The sequence below is a fragment of the Heloderma suspectum genome, chromosome 11 (genome assembly GCF_057233095.1).
Source record: "Heloderma suspectum isolate Gila_16-S chromosome 11, 16-S_ref, whole genome shotgun sequence".
Taxonomy (NCBI): Eukaryota; Metazoa; Chordata; class Lepidosauria; order Squamata; family Helodermatidae; genus Heloderma; species Heloderma suspectum.
The window spans coordinates 44,958,265-44,975,781 of NC_139468.1; the positions used below are offsets into that span (position 1 = coordinate 44,958,265).

General features: G+C 47.1%; 1 protein-coding gene across 3 annotated transcripts in view; it reads left to right on the top strand.

Annotated features, from left to right (window-relative positions):
• The window catches only part of IQGAP1 (IQ motif containing GTPase activating protein 1), a 190,814-nt gene that overhangs the window by 165,285 nt on the left and 8,012 nt on the right, over positions 1-17,517 (top strand). For all 3 annotated transcript variants that reach the window (XM_084817840.1, XM_084817841.1, XM_084817842.1), the window contains 8 exons: positions 1,185-1,417; positions 2,900-3,032; positions 3,187-3,289; positions 10,002-10,137; positions 11,688-11,775; positions 11,991-12,203; positions 15,695-15,861; positions 16,206-16,328. In XM_084817840.1, the coding sequence (XP_084673966.1) occupies positions 1,185-1,417; positions 2,900-3,032; positions 3,187-3,289; positions 10,002-10,137; positions 11,688-11,775; positions 11,991-12,203; positions 15,695-15,861; positions 16,206-16,328 (1,196 nt within the window). The remainder of the gene's footprint in view (positions 1-1,184; positions 1,418-2,899; positions 3,033-3,186; positions 3,290-10,001; positions 10,138-11,687; positions 11,776-11,990; positions 12,204-15,694; positions 15,862-16,205; positions 16,329-17,517) is intronic.

Sequence of the window (17,517 nt, forward strand, 5' to 3'; positions counted from 1 at the left end):
AGATCACACTTTTTTCAGTGGCAGCCTATGCCAGCTCTTCCTTCCTTTCTTAAAGAGAGCATGTCAGGTGAAAAAAGTTTTGATGGGTGTGTGATGGATGGTCATTGGCTTGGATACTTTTTAACCTTTAGCTGTATTTAAAGCCAAGAAAATTCACATGATGACTTTTTAGTTGCATGAATTGGTTCAGTGAGCCTGCCTTGTATTCAGGCTTGGTGGTATTGTGCATGGAAAAGAGCAACCATGAATGATACCTGGCAGTTTCTCTTTAAAGATAGAAAGCAGTCTTGCACCTCTTCCTGAAGACCTGAATGCTGTTTTCTTCTCTCTTCTAGTTCTGTGCTTTCCCACACTGAGGCATCGAATCTAGGCTTTCTCTGCAGGTGAATTAAATTTTTTAAGTGTACATTTAGGTGGGAAACAGAAGGTCTCCATGTGGAGTAGCTTCCAATGAGAACCATGTAGCAGCAGCTGAGATTTAGTGTGGTAGCACTCTGCGGTGGACTTCACTGGAACAGCCTCTTGAGCCATTCTGGTTATGGGTCCCCCACAGCTGTGGCTTGAGAGTGACTGTGATCATGCCATCTTACACCTTTCCCGTTCTGCAGGCGCTTCATGATTCCCCATCATCCCTATGGAGAACTATTTCAGTGAGAAAGGAACAGGGGTTTTAAGGATTGGATAATGAGCTCAGCTGTACTTTGCTCAGCTGAACTTCCTAGTTCATGGTTTTCTTCAAACCTCTAGGCAAGAGGAGGCGCCTGCATGGAAGAAAGAGTGGCTAAGATGGGCTTCCCTGTCTATCTCTGAGTTGCCAATACACAATGGCCCCCAAAGTTCTGGATTATTAGCCACAAAGTAGAGCCTGGAGATATTCAACCTTAGAATGCCTATGCTGTGCATTATTTGCTAAGTAGTTTCAGCTTTTCTTGCCTTTTCTGTTTCTGAGAAGAAATTTTCGCAATTTTCAGTTAACTGCCTACAAAAGTGAAAAGAGCAGCTGACTGTCCTCTACAAATGTCTGCAACTTTCTTTTCCTTCTAAAGACCTATTGTCTCCCCTCTCTATGTCTGTGCAGCTGAGCAAGTTGGAATTTGGGGGACAGATACAGTGAATGTTATTTGCTCTAGAGAGATGTGGTCACAGGGAAGCCGCTTAAGCCGGTTGGTGTCCTCTCTTCACAGATTGTAGGCAACCTTCTGTACTATCGCTACATGAACCCAGCCATTGTAGCTCCTGACGCCTTCGACATCATTGACTTGTCTGCTGGGGGACAATTGACTACAGACCAACGGCGAAACCTTGGTTCTATTGCAAAAATGTTGCAGCATGCAGCATCAAATAAGATGTTCCTGGGGGATAATGCACATCTTGGTATCATTAATGAATATCTATCTCAATCCTATCAGAAATTCAGGTACAGAATTCTAGGTAATGGGTAAAAAGTCTGGTGGAGGGTATATTTTGAAAGTAATGAGGCTGGCAGGGGTAATCAGAAATGCAGTGAAATATTCAGCACCTACAGGGAGTAGGAGATCTGCATTGGGTCACACCTTCTCCTGCAAAACCCCACAAACAGGCTGCTTCCAGCATAGCAGAAAGGCGCTGGGCGGCTGTAGGTCTGCGGCATCAGTGTCTGCACTGGCGCAGTGCGGCTTTGCATGAGCACAGCACTGTGACGTTGCTTTGGGGGCGGCATGGGGGGGGATTTTAAAAACGTAATACATTTTTTAATAATGCAATTCTAAATAAGTGAAAGGATAAAAACGCTAAAAAATCAACTCTGAACATTTCCACATTGTACTACAATGCTCCGGGTGCTTTGCTAAAACCAGGAAGCATACTATTTGGAAGGAAGTTGTGCTATTTTTGCACCTTTATCAAAAATCAAGTCACACTTAAAAGAAAAATGGTTGCTGGAATACCTTGCAGTCCCGTCTCCAAGGAACACAATCTGTCTGGGCAGAAATGCCAAATCACATATTTGCAGCCACAAAGCAAAACAAAATACCCATTTCACAGAAGGCAAACTGGTGATGCTCAGAGAAATGCACACAGGTAACACAGGGCACAGGCAAAATATCCCCTCCCGCTCCCTGCCGTCTCCTTGAGCCCCCCAGGGTACTCACTGCCGTCCCCTCTAGGCCTCCAAGATTCTCCCCACGTCATAAGAACATAAGAAGAGCTATGCTGGATGAGACCAAGGGTTCATCTAGTCCAGCCTTTTGCTCACACAGTGGCCAACCAGTTGTTGACCAGGAAACCACAAGCAGGGCATGAGCGCAACAACACCCTCTCACCCATGTCCCCAGCAAGTGGTGTACATAGGCTCACTGCCTCTGGTACTGGAGGTACCACAGAGCCATCAAGACTAGTAGCCATTGATAGCCTTCTCCTCCAGGAATTTGTCCAACCCCCTTTCAAAGCCATCCAAATTGGTGGCCATCCTGTGGTAGAGAGTTCCATAGTTTAGATATGCGTTGTGTGAAGAAGCCCTTCCTTTCATCTGTTCTGAAGCTCCCCATCAGTCAACTTCACGGGATGGCCCCACTGGGCTCCAGGATTATGAGAGAGGGAGAGAAACGTCTCCCTCTCCACATTCTCCACACCAGGCATAATTTTGGACACCTCCCCTCAGCCTCGCAGCTCGCCCTTTTTTCTGGGCAGCTGGGCGTGCTCCAAAATGCCCGGCATCTCCACTTCCTGAGCAGGCCTCTTGGGCCCCTGTGATGCTGTCGGCCCGTGCCTGCTGCCGCCCAGCATCTGTTGGTCTCGCAGAGGCCTCTAAGGCCGAGCCCAGCCCACCCAGCGCTGGAAAGGCCGCCGGCTTGCTTGCTTGCTTGCTTGTGCTAGTGGTGGGACAGCAAGGCAGGGTTAACCCTCTCTTGCCTTCCGGAAGGCGCTTCTTCCAGGCTGCGTGCGAGGTCCCCGAACTGCAAGATAAGTTCAATGTTGATGAGTATTCCGACCTGGTGACGCTGACAAAGCCAGTGATCTATATTTCCATTGGAGAAATAATCAACACGCACACGGTGAGTCTTCTGCATATTATCTTCACGCTATTGGTCAGATCTGGAAACCTCCATGTGAGCCCCACCCAATGTAATAGAAAAGTTCTTTTCTAAAGCAGAATGGACACCAGATGAAATTTCAGCTAATCTGTTAACTCTGTTACCCCTAAACCAGCTGCTTTTGGATCACCAAGATGCAATTGCCCCTGAGCACAATGACCCCATTCACGAACTTCTGGATGACCTGGGGGAGGTTTCCACCATCGAATCTCTGATAGGTGAGCCTTTTTTGATTGAGCAGTGAGAAACCTCTGTGGTGGTTAAAATGCCTGCCGCAAACAATTCAAATACTGATGCTGATGTTTCACATTTATAAAAGAGGTATTTTAAAAATTAAAAGAGGGGTTATCATGGAATCGTAGAATAGTAGAGTGGGAAGCGGCCTACAAGGCCATCGAGTCCAACCCCCTGCTCAATGCAGGGATCCAAGTCAGAGCATCCCTGACAGGTGGCTGTCCAGCCTCATCTTGAACGCCTCCAGTGTGGGAGAGCCCACCACCGCCTTGGGTAATTGGTTCCATTGTCGTATTGCTCTGACAGTCAGGAAGTTTTTCCTGATGTTCAGCCGGAATCTGGCTTCCTGTCACTTGAGCCCATTATTCCGTGTCCTGCACTCTGGGATGATCGAGAAGAGATCACGGCCTTCCTCTCTGGGACAATCTTTCAAGGACTTGAAGAGCGCTATCATATCTCCCCTCAGTCTTCTCTTCTCAAGGCTAAACAGGCCCAGTTCTTTCAGGCTCTCTTCATAGGGCTTTGTTTCCAGTCCCCTGATCATCTTTGTTGCCCTCCTCTGAACCCTCTCCAGTTTGTCTGTATCCTTCTTAAAGTGCGGTGCCCAGAACTGGACACAGTACTCCAGATGAGGCCTAACCCATGCTGAGTACAGGGGAACTAGGACTTCCCAGGATTTGAAAGCTATGCTTCTATGAATGCAGCCCAAAAGAGCATTTGCCTTTTTTGCAGCCACATCCACTGTGGGCTCATATTCAGCTTATGATCGACAACAATTCCAAGATCCTTCTCGCTTGTAGTGTTGTTGAGCCACGTATCCCCCATCTTGTAACGGTGCATTTGGTTTCTTTTTCCTAGGTGCAGAACTTGGCATTGATCCCTATTAAATGTCATTCTGTTGTTTTCTGCCCAGCGCTCCAGTCTATCCAGATCACTTTGAATTTTGTTTCTGTCTTCCAGGGTATTAGCTATCCTTCCCAATTTTATGTCATCTGCAAATTTGATCAGCATTCCCTGCACCTCCTCCTCCAAGTCATTAATAAAAATGTTGAAGAGCACTGGGCCCAGGACTGAGCCCTGCAGTACCCCACTCGTTACCTCTCCCTGATCTCCCCGATTTGCGTTCCTTATTTGGTCGCTGTAGTCTACGTAAAGATTTAGGTAGACTACAGCGAAAATACGGGCAACGCAAATAGCGTTGCCCTTATTTTCGCCGTAGTCTATGTAATCTTTACGTAGACTACAGCAACCAAATAAGGAACGCGAATGGCGGCTCCCTATGGGGGCCGCCATTAGCCGTACGCGCTTTTTTTTTTTTTAAGTCACCCGTGATAGGCTACGTGACGATTTACGTAGCCTATCACGGCTGACTTTGCAAATCTAGCCGTGATAGGCTACGTTAATTGTCACGTAGCCTATCACGGGGGCGTTTTTTTTTTTTTTACTTTTCTTGGAATGGCGGCGGCGGCAGCCCGTCGAAAGACCGGCTGCCACCCCCGCCCCTGACAAAGACCTGCCAAACCGCCGCCAGGACCCGCCGCCGGGAGGGACATTCGGGAAAGGTAAGTCCCATCCCGGGGGGGGTGGGGGTGGAGAATTTCTCCCCGAAACTACTTCAGGGGGCCGAATACGTTGGCACTCGGCCCCCCCGAAGTTTCGGGGAGAAATTCTCCCCCATCCCTAGCTCCAGGTCTTGTTTTTACTGACTGTAGCTTCTACTGACTGTACAGTTGGAAGCTACTGACTGTAGCTTTTCCATCTTTGGCTGCAAAGTACATAATCAATCTGATTTCGATATTGACCATCTGATGATGTCCATGTGTAGAGTCGCCTTTTGTGCTGTTGGAAAAGAGTGTTTGCTATGATCAGCGTGTTCTCTTGAGAAAACTCTATTAGCCTTTGCCCTGCTTCATTTTGTACACCAAGGCCATGCTTGCCTGTTATCCCGGTGATTTCTTGACTTCCTACTTTAGCATTCCAATCCCCTATGATGAAGAGGACATCTCTTTTTGGTGTTAGTTCTCGAAGGTGTTGTAGGTCTTCATAGAACCGATCAACCTCAGCTTCTTCGGCCTCAGTGGTTGGGGCATAGACTTGAATTACTGTGATGTTGAATGGTTGCCTTGGATTCATACTGAGATCATTCTATCGTTTTTGAGATTGTACCCCAGTACTGCTTTTCCCACCCTTTTGTTGACTATGAGTGCTACTCCATTTCTTCTCAGGGATTCTTGCCCACAGTAGTAGATATGATGGTCACCTGAATTAAATTCGCCCATGCCTGTCCATTTGAGTTCGCTGATTCCCAAGATGTCGATGTTCAATCTTGCCATCTCATGTTTGACCACCTCCAGCTTACCTTGATTCATTGATCTGACATTCCAGGTTCCTAAACAATATTGTTCTTTACAGCACCGGATTTTCTTTTCACCACCAGACACATCCACAGCTGAGTGTCCTTTCGGCTTTGGCCCAGCCGCTTCACTCTTTCTGGCGCTACTTGGAAATGCCCTCTGCTCTTCCCCAGTAGTATATTGGCCACCTTCCGACCTGAGGGGCTCATCTTCCGGCATCGTATCTTTTAGCCTTGTGACACGTTCCTTGGGGTTTTCTTGGCAAGAATATTGGAGTGGGTTGCCATTTCCTTCTCCAGTGGACCACATTTTGTCAGAACTCTCCACCATGACCTGTCTGTCTTGGGTGGCCCCACACGGCATAGCTTATGGCTTCACTGAGTTACACAAGCCCCTTCACCACAACAAGGCAGTGATCCATGAAGGGGCAGTTATACCTATCAAGTCATAATTTCCCTCCTGTATTAAGAGTTCAAGTTCGTTCTGTTTATTTCCCATACTCTGGGCATTAGTATATAGACATCGAAGACCATGTGCTTCATAGTCTGGCTTTCTTCCTACATGTGTCTGAAGACTATGATTGGGTGCTATCAGAGCTGTTCTCTCCATTGCAGTGCATGCGCCTATGTCCATTGTTACCCCCAACATTACATCTCCCTTCCCCGTAGGATTCAGTTTAAAGCCCTCCTGATGAAGTTCTTCATGCTGTGGCTAAACACATTGTTCCCATCCTTTGTGAGGTGCAACTCGTCCCTTGCCAACAGCCCATCTTCCAGGAAGTGTAGCCCGTGGTCCCAGAATCCAAATCTCTCTTGTCGGCACCACCTTCGTAGCCAGTCATTCACCTGGAGTATTTTTCTTTCCCTTTCTATCCCTCTTCTAACTACTGGAAGGCTGGATGAGAAAACTATCTGGGCCCCAAAGTTCTTGAGTTTCCTTCCCAAAGCTTCAAAGTCTGACGTGATTTCTTCGTAGCTCTGCTTGGCGGTATCATTTGTTCCCACATGGATGAGAAGAAAGGGATACCTGTCAGTGGGCTTTATGAGTGCAGGCAACCTTTCAGTCATGTCTCTAATCCGTCCTCCCAGGAGACAACATACCTGGCGAGTCCACGGGTCTTTGTGACATACTTGGGTCTCGATCCCACGCAGCAAGGAGTCTCCCACTACTGCCACTCTTCTCTTCTTCTTCTTGTAGGCCTGGGTTTCATCGCCTCTGTTTGACTGATCTTCAGCCTCTTGCTCACTCTCATGCAGGTTCCCCTGTGATTCTTCCTCTGCAGGCTGTCCTCCAGTCTCACGCTGGAGACTGTAAGACCCCTACACACAGGAGTCCCAAGCTGACCCAGGTTTAAGGTTCAAGAATAGTAGTGGTGAGGCAGGGTCCCTGCTTGTCGGAGTAATTTCTTTTACAGGATTACTACATGACAGGGGTCCAAGCCATATCCTCATTTGATGGAAAGTCCAGGCAGAATGGCTTTCAGGCAGTCAAGGTAGAGCCGCTGTTCCCTGGTAGGGAACCAGATGAAGTCCCAAAGTCCTTGTTTAGCAACTGTTTCCAGCTTAGAGTTTCCATGTTACAAGATTCTCTGGAAGCACAAACAGACCAGGCAGAAAGTGTTCAGCAGGAAAGACCAGTGCAGGTGAGGACAGGTTCTAGGCAATAAAAGATACTGATATATCTCCAGTGTGTGCATCAGCTTATAAACAAGGGAGTGGCTCCTAGTCCATTATTCCGCTCTGACAAGCACAACATTAAAACAGGGTGTTTCTGCTGTGCCCTCTTGAGCTGATGCTGAGAGCTGTGACGTACCCTTACGCCGCCCTCCTCCCCTCGTACTTGTTTCCCACGGAAGATTTCTCGAGTAATAAATCAGAACCCAGCTCAAGGCTGCGTCTTGCAGCTGCATCTGATAAGGCATCTTATTCTTCTGATGTTCACCCACTTTTTCAGCAGTAATTAGCTGAGAAGTTTGAAAAAGATGCGCTCACATGGCTGCTAACTTTCCTTGGCTGTACTGGATTTTACTTTATGTTTACTGAATCTGAAACAGACTTTGGTTCAGAGGCTGCAGAGCCTACTGGGCCAGGGCAAATCCCAACACAGGGCTGCTTGCAGGCATTTGTCATCACTGTAACCAGCTTGCCAGAATCACGGCCTGCCCACTGCTGCCAGTCTTGCCATTCCTCCATTAGCCCCACCCCGATCATTGCCCCAACACAGAGATTACAGATGTTTTCCTTCCACTTCGCTGCTGACCATCCATGTGCTATTTAGTGAGGCCTTTGACCCGAGTCTCTGTCTTTCCTGCCTTGTTCCTCGCATTGCATAAGCCGGGGCTGGGCAGACAGGGAGGCCCATTGGTAGGTGATTCTTATGTCCAGGACTTGGTGTACAGTCTGCTCTGAATTGGGTTGCTGGTTTCCCCCTGGAAGAGCACGTGCGTAGCTTGGGGGTACTTCTTGATTCAGTCTTGTCGGTTGAGTCCCAGCTACATCTGGTTTGCCAGCTACAACCGTTCCTCGACAGGGATTGTCTGGCCACAGAGGGTAAACTTCCAGTTGGATTTCTGTAATGTGTTCTATGTGGGGCTGCCCTTGAAGATGACTCAGAAGCTTCAGCCTAATGCAGAATGCAGCGGCTAAGATTGTAACTGGTATGGACAGATGGAGTCATATTATGCCAGTTCTAAAAGAGCTGCACTGGCTGCTTATTCACTTCTGAGTCAAATTTAAGGTGCCCAGATTCAAGGTGCCTGTTACAAAAAGCTGTTTTAGTTAGAGCGATGGCATCTTAAGCGCCTTGTCTCTTGCTTGAGCTACTCCATCTTCTGAAGAAAGGCTAATAATTCTCTCAAATACCTATAAGTCAACCGTACTTTTCCATCCATCTTTATCCCTTCTGGCAAAAGCTACTGGTTGAACTCAGGGTCGGTGGAGCAGTGCCTGCTCCAGGAAAGGCACGGCTGGTGTCCACAAAGAGCAGAGCTTTCTCAGTTGTGGCTGGATCTCCGCACCCTTCGAGGAACGTCATTTGCCCCCTTGAAACTCTGACCTTCAGAAAACAGGCGAAGGTTTTGCTCCGTGTGCTGGCAACCTGGCCTTTTCTGTGGTTACATCTAGACTGTGGAACTCCGGTCTTCTGGAGGCTCAATCTATCTTTCACCAGCTCGGGCATTCAACCTTCTGTGTTGCTAATGCTTTTTATGTGTCAGAGGCTGCCCCTGTTGCCTACTGAATACTCCAGTAGCCCAAATAAGCACTCAGACAAAAGGGCTGCTTTCCAAGGCTTTAATTCCATGTATCCTAATGAGGCATACAGATGCTAATTGCTTGAGACTCAGAGAAACTACAAAGGAACAGCCATCTAGGGGTTTCTAAGGGTTAGGATATCAGTTGATCTCCATTTGGGAAAAACGCGGCAATTCTCTGAATTTAAGGGGTGGGAGGGGAAGATCTCCCCCTCCCCGCAATGCTTCTGGGCGCAGCTGTTGACGTCGAGCCAATCGGGCCGAGTGCCGAAGCTCGGCCCCTGCGATCTCTCGCTTGTGCCTGCATCTGCGACTTGTGTCTAAAAGTTCAGGTTGTCCCTCCCTTTCCATGCCTGGTTCACTGTCGCTCCCAGGGATGTGGGAAGGGGGGGGGCTCCCCCTCCAGCTGCGCCTCTGAAGTCTGAGAGAGTTCCTCCCCCACAAATTGTCTTTCCTCCTCAGAAATAGATCTGCGGATGCAACCCTGACATTATGATGCTTTTATGTGCCTGAGACTATGGATTTTTATCTGCTGTTGTTTTCATTGTAATCTATTTTAATTGTTTTAATTGTTATTTAATTGTTTTATTGAATTGGTCTAAGTGGGGAAAAATAGGACAGTGTTGACATGCATAGGATTGTGCTGTTAATTAATGTAGACACTTAGGAATTAAGAGTTTTATTTTGTACTGTATTTGGTAGCTGTTTTAAATGTGTGTTTATTTAAAAGTGTGTTTATTATATCCTGTGGTTTTTAGTCAACTAATCTATCCAGAAGTGGGTGATAAACATATTAAAATAAATGCAGATCATACCATCTGCTCTCCATGAAATTTTCTGATGAGTTGTTCCCCTAAAGAAATAAACGACTTTTGCCAGACAAAACATTTAAAGATTGAAATGTTTTAATGGATTTGGGGCCTAGGTTTTAATTTCTGCTTCATCTTACCTATCTCTCGTTTGTTTCCCCCATGGCTGACACATGAGCAGAAAGCAATTTCAAAAAGTGTTATAGTTAATGCTGAGAGGAGACAGATCCAAAGGAATTAAGCAAACAAACCCTCACACCCTTTCATTTTGTTTCTATCCCAGGAGAGGGATCAGGCAGCATGAATGATCCCAGTAAGGAGATGTTGGCCAAAACAGAGGTTTCTCTCACACTGACTAATAAATTTGATGTTCCTGGGGATGAGAATGGTGAGGTGGATGCAAAGACAATTCTTCTGAAGTAAGTGGCGGCCGGGGCGTCGAAGGCGCGTGGGGTGTCCCACTTCATCACTCCAGTCACCCAAGGCTTTATCATCCAGATACGTTTCCCCAGGTTAAAGAATGAGAGAAAGCTGTAGGCTGTGGGATTTTTATGCCAACAACAGCAACAAAACGTCAGGACCCCAGGTAACAGACAGGGCACACAGGTTTCAGATTCATGATACCTCAAATCCAGCTATTCTAAAGCAAGCAACCAAGGATCTCACCCCATTTAAAAAGCTAACATTAAATAACACACAATATGCTCCTTACACTACAACCTCACTCGTGGAGGAGAGGTGGTGAAAGAGGTATGGAGGAGAGATTTGGTCCATGAACATGCAGATAGCAGTCCATTTGGCAAAAGAAACTGATAAAGACTGCTTCTATGAGCATTAGAGAAAACTACATAAAATTGATTTATTGGATTCACACTTACTAGATTAGCACAAATTATGGGTGCTCACTCAAGTGAACATTGGAGAGGATGTTAAACTGTCCTCTGGTGGGCAAATTTTGGAAACTATTACAAGCAGAAATAGCAGAAGCAACAGACCCAGCTTGTTATTTGAAGAAGCCAAAACCATCTTAGAAGATGCTTCCTTCTTTAGACATCCATCTGGGAGGTGCATTCATGCTGTCAGACTTTGGAATCTTCTGAATGTGCTTTGATGGAAACAGTGGGGCAGGGCATTCTGAAATCTCAATTTTTTCCCATAATGCTAAGGAGAACCCCTGATTGGTCACTGTGCTTTATTCTGACAAAGCCAGTCTGGATTTCTTTCTGTTTGTTTATAAAGGGATCACATGATGTGCACATCATGGTCAGAAGAAGCCAGACTGGATGGTCCCTCTGTCAGCAGGGCTTGTTCTTCTCATAACTGTGCAGGAATTGGCAGCATTTCTTCTGTGTCACAATCACTGAGCTGATTCGCACGTCACAACAACAATTGGGCTGTCATGGACAAATGGCAGAGAGTGGGAACACTGCCTGCAGCACGTCAGCCTCTTCCCCTTTTAATCAACAACTTATGATCGGCTCATTTATAGGTTGTTGAGCCTGATGTGCAAACCCAGAGCTAAACATTTAGGGGTTAAACAACCCAGCTAACAAAACTCTATCCTACTCATGCATAACACATTGTTTATCTATGGGCTGTTTTTAAGTGTGAACCAAGTCATTGTGACTTCCCAACAGTGGCATGGATTTAGTCACTTTGAATCTGTGTGCTTGTCACAGCTGACTAACAAGGGCTGGAGTGGCGGAGGTCAGCTGCTGACAGGTCGCTCTATTCCTCTATTGCTGAGATGTGAGCCATCAAGGGTGGCTGTTCCCATGAACTGCGTTCTCGTAGCAGCTCCCTGACAGTGGGTACTCAGCAATGGAGATCACTTCAGTTGCAGAAGAGCTTAGCTGGGAGATGGGAGTTACAGCCCAGCAGCGTCTGGAAGGCCACACATTCCCCATTCCCGGCACAAGAGGGCATTTGTTCCCTGTGCATTTATCCCTCTTCCCATTTTGCTTTTCAGCACAAAGCGTTTAATTGTGGATGTGATCCGCTTTCAACCGGGAGAGACACTGACAGAGATCTTGGGGGCTCCAGCTGCTGCTGAGCAGGTATGGGGAAGTGTCTTGCAGCCATGCAGGTGCAGTGGGGACAACATCTGAGGGGCAGCCGTTTGTGTGCCAGGCCCGGGTGTGGATGGTGGGCTATGGCTGCCCAAGGATAGAGGGCAGGGCTGGAGCAGGTGGCATCTTGTTCGAGGGGGAACGGGAATGTGGGTCAGAAGAAATGATCCACGTTCCTGATCCCTGGGCCTTTCTGACCTTAGGAAGCTGAGCACCAGAGGGCCATGCAGAGACGTGCTATTCGAGATGCCAAAACCCCAGACAAGATGAAGAAGTCAAAAGTAGTCAAGGAGGACAGTAACCTGAACCTCCAAGAGAAGAAGGAGAAGATCAAATCAGGGCTGAAGAAGCTGACTGAGCTGGGCATAGTGAACCCAAAGAACAGATACCAGGATTTGATCAATGATGTTGCAAAGGTAGGTGCCAAGGGAAGCTGGAGTGTCTAGGAGGAACAGTAGCAACCATTGGGTTAGTTAAGGCAGAGTGGCAACTGGTTCCTGATAGATCTGTGGCAGATAAAAGCATATTCACATAGGAACCAAAACACATAGGAAGCTGCCCAGTATTGTCGACACTGAACAGCAGCGGCTCTCCAGGGTTTCAGACAGGAGTCTGAATCCCCCAGCCCTACCTGGAGATGCCGGGGATTGAACCTGGGACCTTCTGCAAGCTAAGCAGGGGCTCCCCCACTGAGCCATGGCCCCTCCCTTGGAATGTCTCAGCCCCTTGTCTCAAATAATGGCAAAGGTCTGGATCCAGACTTAGTCATGCTTAGAGACAAAATTTGAGATAAAATCATGACTAACTTAAGCCCCGTTGAGTTCATAGAATCATAGAATAGTAGGGTTGGAAGGGGCCTGCAAGACCATCGAGTGCAACCCCCTGCTCAATGCAGGAATCCAAGTCAGAGCATCCCTGTCCAGCTTTGTCTTGAATGCCTCCAGTGTGGGAGAGCCCACCACCTCCCTAGGGAATGGGTTCCATTGTCATATTGCTCTAACAGTCAGGAAGTTTTTCCTGATGTTCAGCCGGAATCTGGCTTCCTGAAACTTGAGCCCATTATTCCGTGTCCTGCACTCTGGGATGATCGAGATCCTGTCCTTCCTCTCTGTGACAACCTTTCTTAAAGTGTGGTGCCCAGAACTGGACTCCGTACTCAAGATGAGTACTGAGCTGTTAACCAACTGTGCATTTGGTTTCTTTTCCTCAGGTGCAGAACTTGGCATTTATCCATATTAAGTTTCATTCTGTTGTTTTCGGCCCAGCACTCCAGCCTATCAAGATCACTTTGAATTTTGTTTCTATCTTCCAGGGTATTAGCTATCCCGCCCAATTTTGTGTCATTTGCAAATATGATAAGCCTTCCCTGCATCTCCTCCTCCAAGTCATTAATAAAAATGTTGAAGGGCACTGGGCCCAAGACTGAGCCCTGCGGCACTCCGCTCGTTACCTCCCCCCAGTTTGAGGAGAGGTACTGATCAGCATTCTTTGAGTCCGATTCTGTAGCCAACTGTGGATCCACCGGATCATTGTTTCATCTAGCCCACTTTGAGCTAGTTTGCTCCTCAGGATATCATGGGGCACTTTGTCGAAAGCTTTGCTGAAGTCGAGGTAGATTATATCCACAGCATTCCCACAGTCCACAAGGGAGGTGACCTAATCAAAAAATGAGATCAGATTCATCTGGCAGGATTTGTTCTTGACAAATCCATGTTTTTTAAAACTCCCACCCTTCTTGGACTCCTTTTCTCATTAGAGTTGCTTGCCGATCCTCTAGTTCCTTTCTCCACTTCTTGTAGGAGGAAGTTATCCACAACACAAGTCAGGAATTTCTTGGAGAGGCCATGTTCTGCAGAATTTGTCTCCCACCAAATAGCGGGCAAAGTGTAGTCCCCCATCATGCTTCCTTGAAACATTGGCAACTTGCTTTTCAAAAGTTTCACCCTTGTCTTCTCGAGGGTGATTGGGCCGGTAGTAGACTCCGACCGCCAGGTTACTTTTATTCTTTGCTCCATTTATTTTAACCCAGATGCTCTCGATGGGACTACCAAGCTCATCCTCCTGTATTTCTGTGCAGAGATATGTGTTTTTCACATATAGTGCAACTCCACCTCCCTTTCTGTTCCTCCTGTTCTTTTTGAAGAAGTTATATCCTTCAATTGCTGTATTCCAGCCATGAGAGTCATCCCACCAAGTCTCAGTTATACCTGTCAAGTCATAATTTCCCTCTTGTATGAAGAGTTCAAGTTCGTTCTGTTTGTTTCCCATACTCTGGGCATTAGTATATAGACATCGAAGACCGTGTGCTGTATAGTCTGGCTTTCTTCCTACATGTTTCTGAAGACTATTATTGGGCGCTATTAGAGCTGTTCTCTCTGTTGTGGTGCATGAGCCTTCATCCGTTGTTACCCCCAACTTTACGTCTCCCTCCCCCGTAGGATTCAGTTTAAAGCCCTTCTGATAAAGTTCTTCATGCTGTAGCCAAACACATTCTTCCCAGCCTTTGTGAGGTGCAATCCATCCCTTGCCAACAGCCCATCTTCCAGAAAGTATAGCCCATGGTCTCAGAATCCAGCTCTCTCACGTTGGCACCACCTTTGTAGCCACTAATTCACCCGGAGTATTTTTCTTTCCCTTTCTATCCCTCTTCTAACTACTGGAAGGCTGGATGAGCAAACTATCTGGGCCCCAATGTTCTTGAGTTGCCTTCCCAAAGCTTCAAAGTCTGACGTGATTTCTTTGTAGCTCGGCGGTATCATTTCTTCCCACATGGATGAGAAGAAAGGGGTACCTGTCAGTGGGTTTTATAAGTGTAGGCAACGGTTCAGTCACGTCTCTAATCCGTCCTCCTGGGAGACAGCATACCTGGCAAATCCATGGGTCTTCACAACGTACTTGGGTTTCGATCCCACGCAGCAAGGAGTCTCCCACTACTACTACTCTTCCCTTCTTGTTGTTGCAGGCCTTGGTTTCATTGCCTCTGCTTGACTGGCCTTCAGCCTCTGGCTCGCTCTCATGCAGGGTCCCCTGTCCTTCCTCCTCTGCAGGCTGTCCTCCAGTCTCATCCTCAAGTACCTGGAAACAATTCCATAGCTCCACTGCTTCCACTGGTGTGGAGTGGCTTCTAGTTCTTCTGCTCCTAACTGTCACTCTTTTCCAAGGAGCATCCTCTACTTCATTTTTCCTCGCCTCAGCATTTTCCTCTTCTGTCTCAGCTTGCTGTTGCTCTTCTAGCTTTTGTGCTTCTTTTTGCTGCTATTGTTCCACCGTTGTGTCTAAGAACTCTTCATCTTCTCTTATTCCCTGGAGGGTCGCCACTCCAGTCCTCTTACTTTTTCTCCCAGCAGCGCAATCAACTTGTTGCACATGTAGGCCATGTAGGCAAGAAAACAAACGTGGCCCAGACCTTGCAGTTCACCACCACTGGAGAGTCTTTTCCCTCCATAGTCTCTATTCCCTTTACATTTCTAGCTTTCTGATTGTACTGGGATAGCCTGTGCTTTGTCCTCTGTTCACTGGAGGTTAACAACAGAGTCCCACTGGTATGGAAGTGTGTGTTACAAGAAAAAGAAATTTTAAAAAATTGTTAGGGGCCTCCCTGCCAAACTCCTGTTTGCTCTCCCTGTTCGCTCGCCATGATTGCATGCTGTCTGGGAGCGTGCTTGCTTGTATAGTCCCTAGACCAGCTGGAGCAGCTTCCTCTGCCCTGCTCAACTAGGAGTCAGGAAACAGACTGAAATTCCCCACCCACACAGCTGCTGAGAGTAATCAGGCCTGCCACTTTCAGGGGCCTATTCTTAAATATGACCAAGTTTGAATCCAACCCTAGACCTTGTCCCTGCTGGACTTTCACCACCAGATTTTCAAGTCAAAGATAACCCCCCTCTTTCATCTTCTCCTCATCTAGGACATCCGTAATCAGCGGCGATATCGCCAACGGAGAAAAGCAGAACTAGTGAAGCTGCAGCAGACCTACAATGCACTCAACTCCAAGGCCACTTTTTATGGGGAACAGGTGGATTACTATAAGAGCTACATCAAAACCTGTTTGGATAACTTGGCCAGCAAGGGCAAGTGAGTGGCAACGCTAGGGGGTCTTTGAGGTAAACCTGGGAAGTTAACCTCAAAGTGATCTGGGGTGGGGAAGTGATCTGGGGTGGGGGAAAGTGATGAAAGAAGAAGCTGACACAGAACATAAAGAGTATGCGGGGGGGGGGGTGCAATCCCATAGTGCAATGCATGGGAGCAAGGGAGATCTTTCCACTCAGTGTATCAGTGACCCTTGTAGAGGTACAATACCCCCAGCTGCTTTAACCCAGATCCGCTCTTGGCCTAACACTTGTCAAGCCAGGGACCCCAATGCCTGCAAATGGCCATGCCCCATGGATGTGGCAACAGCTTCCTCCTCCTTTCCTCAGGGTCTCCAAAAAGCCACGGGAGATGAAAGGAAAGAAGAGTAAGAAGATTTTCCTGAAATATACAGCAGCCCGACTCCACGAAAAGGGAGTCCTGCTGGAGATTGAGGATCTGCAAGTCAGTCAGTGAGTATCTCATTTATCAAAGGAGCAAATGCAGAGAGGCAGGTCTCGCCCAGCTGGCAGCATGCCAGGGAAATAATTGTGAATAATGCATTATGGAAAACATTTTTGTAGATTCGGGAGTGTGTATATGTACACACAGGCACACATAACATACATCAGCACTATTATTTCAGATATCCCATGTGGTACCCTATGTTCCTTGGAGGAAGGACAAGATAGAAATGTAATAAATAAATGTTGGAATAATCCTACACGTTAAAAAGAGAAAAATGTCCTGTACATAGAACACCTGAGAAGAACAGAGATTCTGACTTTACCAGTACATTTCTGTTCTTCTCAAGGGGATGGAAGCTGCATTGGTTAAGGCCTCTGCTCCAGGAAGGAAGCTGTTGGAAAGGAAGTCCGGTCAGGGATGCTGTAGCAGTGGATTTTCTCTCCCTTTGAGGTCCCTCCCAGCTCTGATTCTGTGATCCTATTAATTGTGGCAAGGCTATCTCTGTCAAGAAGGGGTCACAGCTGGTGCACCAGGTGGAGCTGGTGGGAAGCATTCCATGCCATTGTGGCCATCTGGGCTTCAAGCAACAAAGCTGGATCAGTGAACACTCCTAAACTATGAAAGAAATGCAACCCAGCCAGAATAGTTGAAGGACAAATGAACCACCCACCAACAGCACTTTGGTCTTCACTTGGTTGGCTGTCATCCTGATTTATTATTGAACCCAGACATTGGTTCAACATTTATACTGCCTCAACTAAGTCAGATTTAAGGGAAAAACAGAGTTCAGTGTCATATGCATATTGATTTGCATATTGCATATTGATTTGCATATATGCATATTGATTCAGTGTCATATGCATATTGATGTAGACCTCACTCTACATCCCATGGTGAAAAACATGGAAAACAAGATGGAACCCTGCAGAACTCCATAGCATAAATGCCATGGAACCAATGAGAAGCCTCAGCATCACCTGGAGGTGATCATCTGGAGTCATCCAAGTACTACTGCAAAGTCTTTGATCCAGCTTAGCCTATCTGGACAGATAATGGTTAACAATAATAGATAAGGGCAACTTCTGGTGGCGAACTAGAGTTTGGCTGCCATCTCTGGCAAGCCAGCATTTCTCCGTTGCAACTTGGACCTCCATCTTCACTTTGTACCTCCATCTTCCGTTCTGGTATTCCATT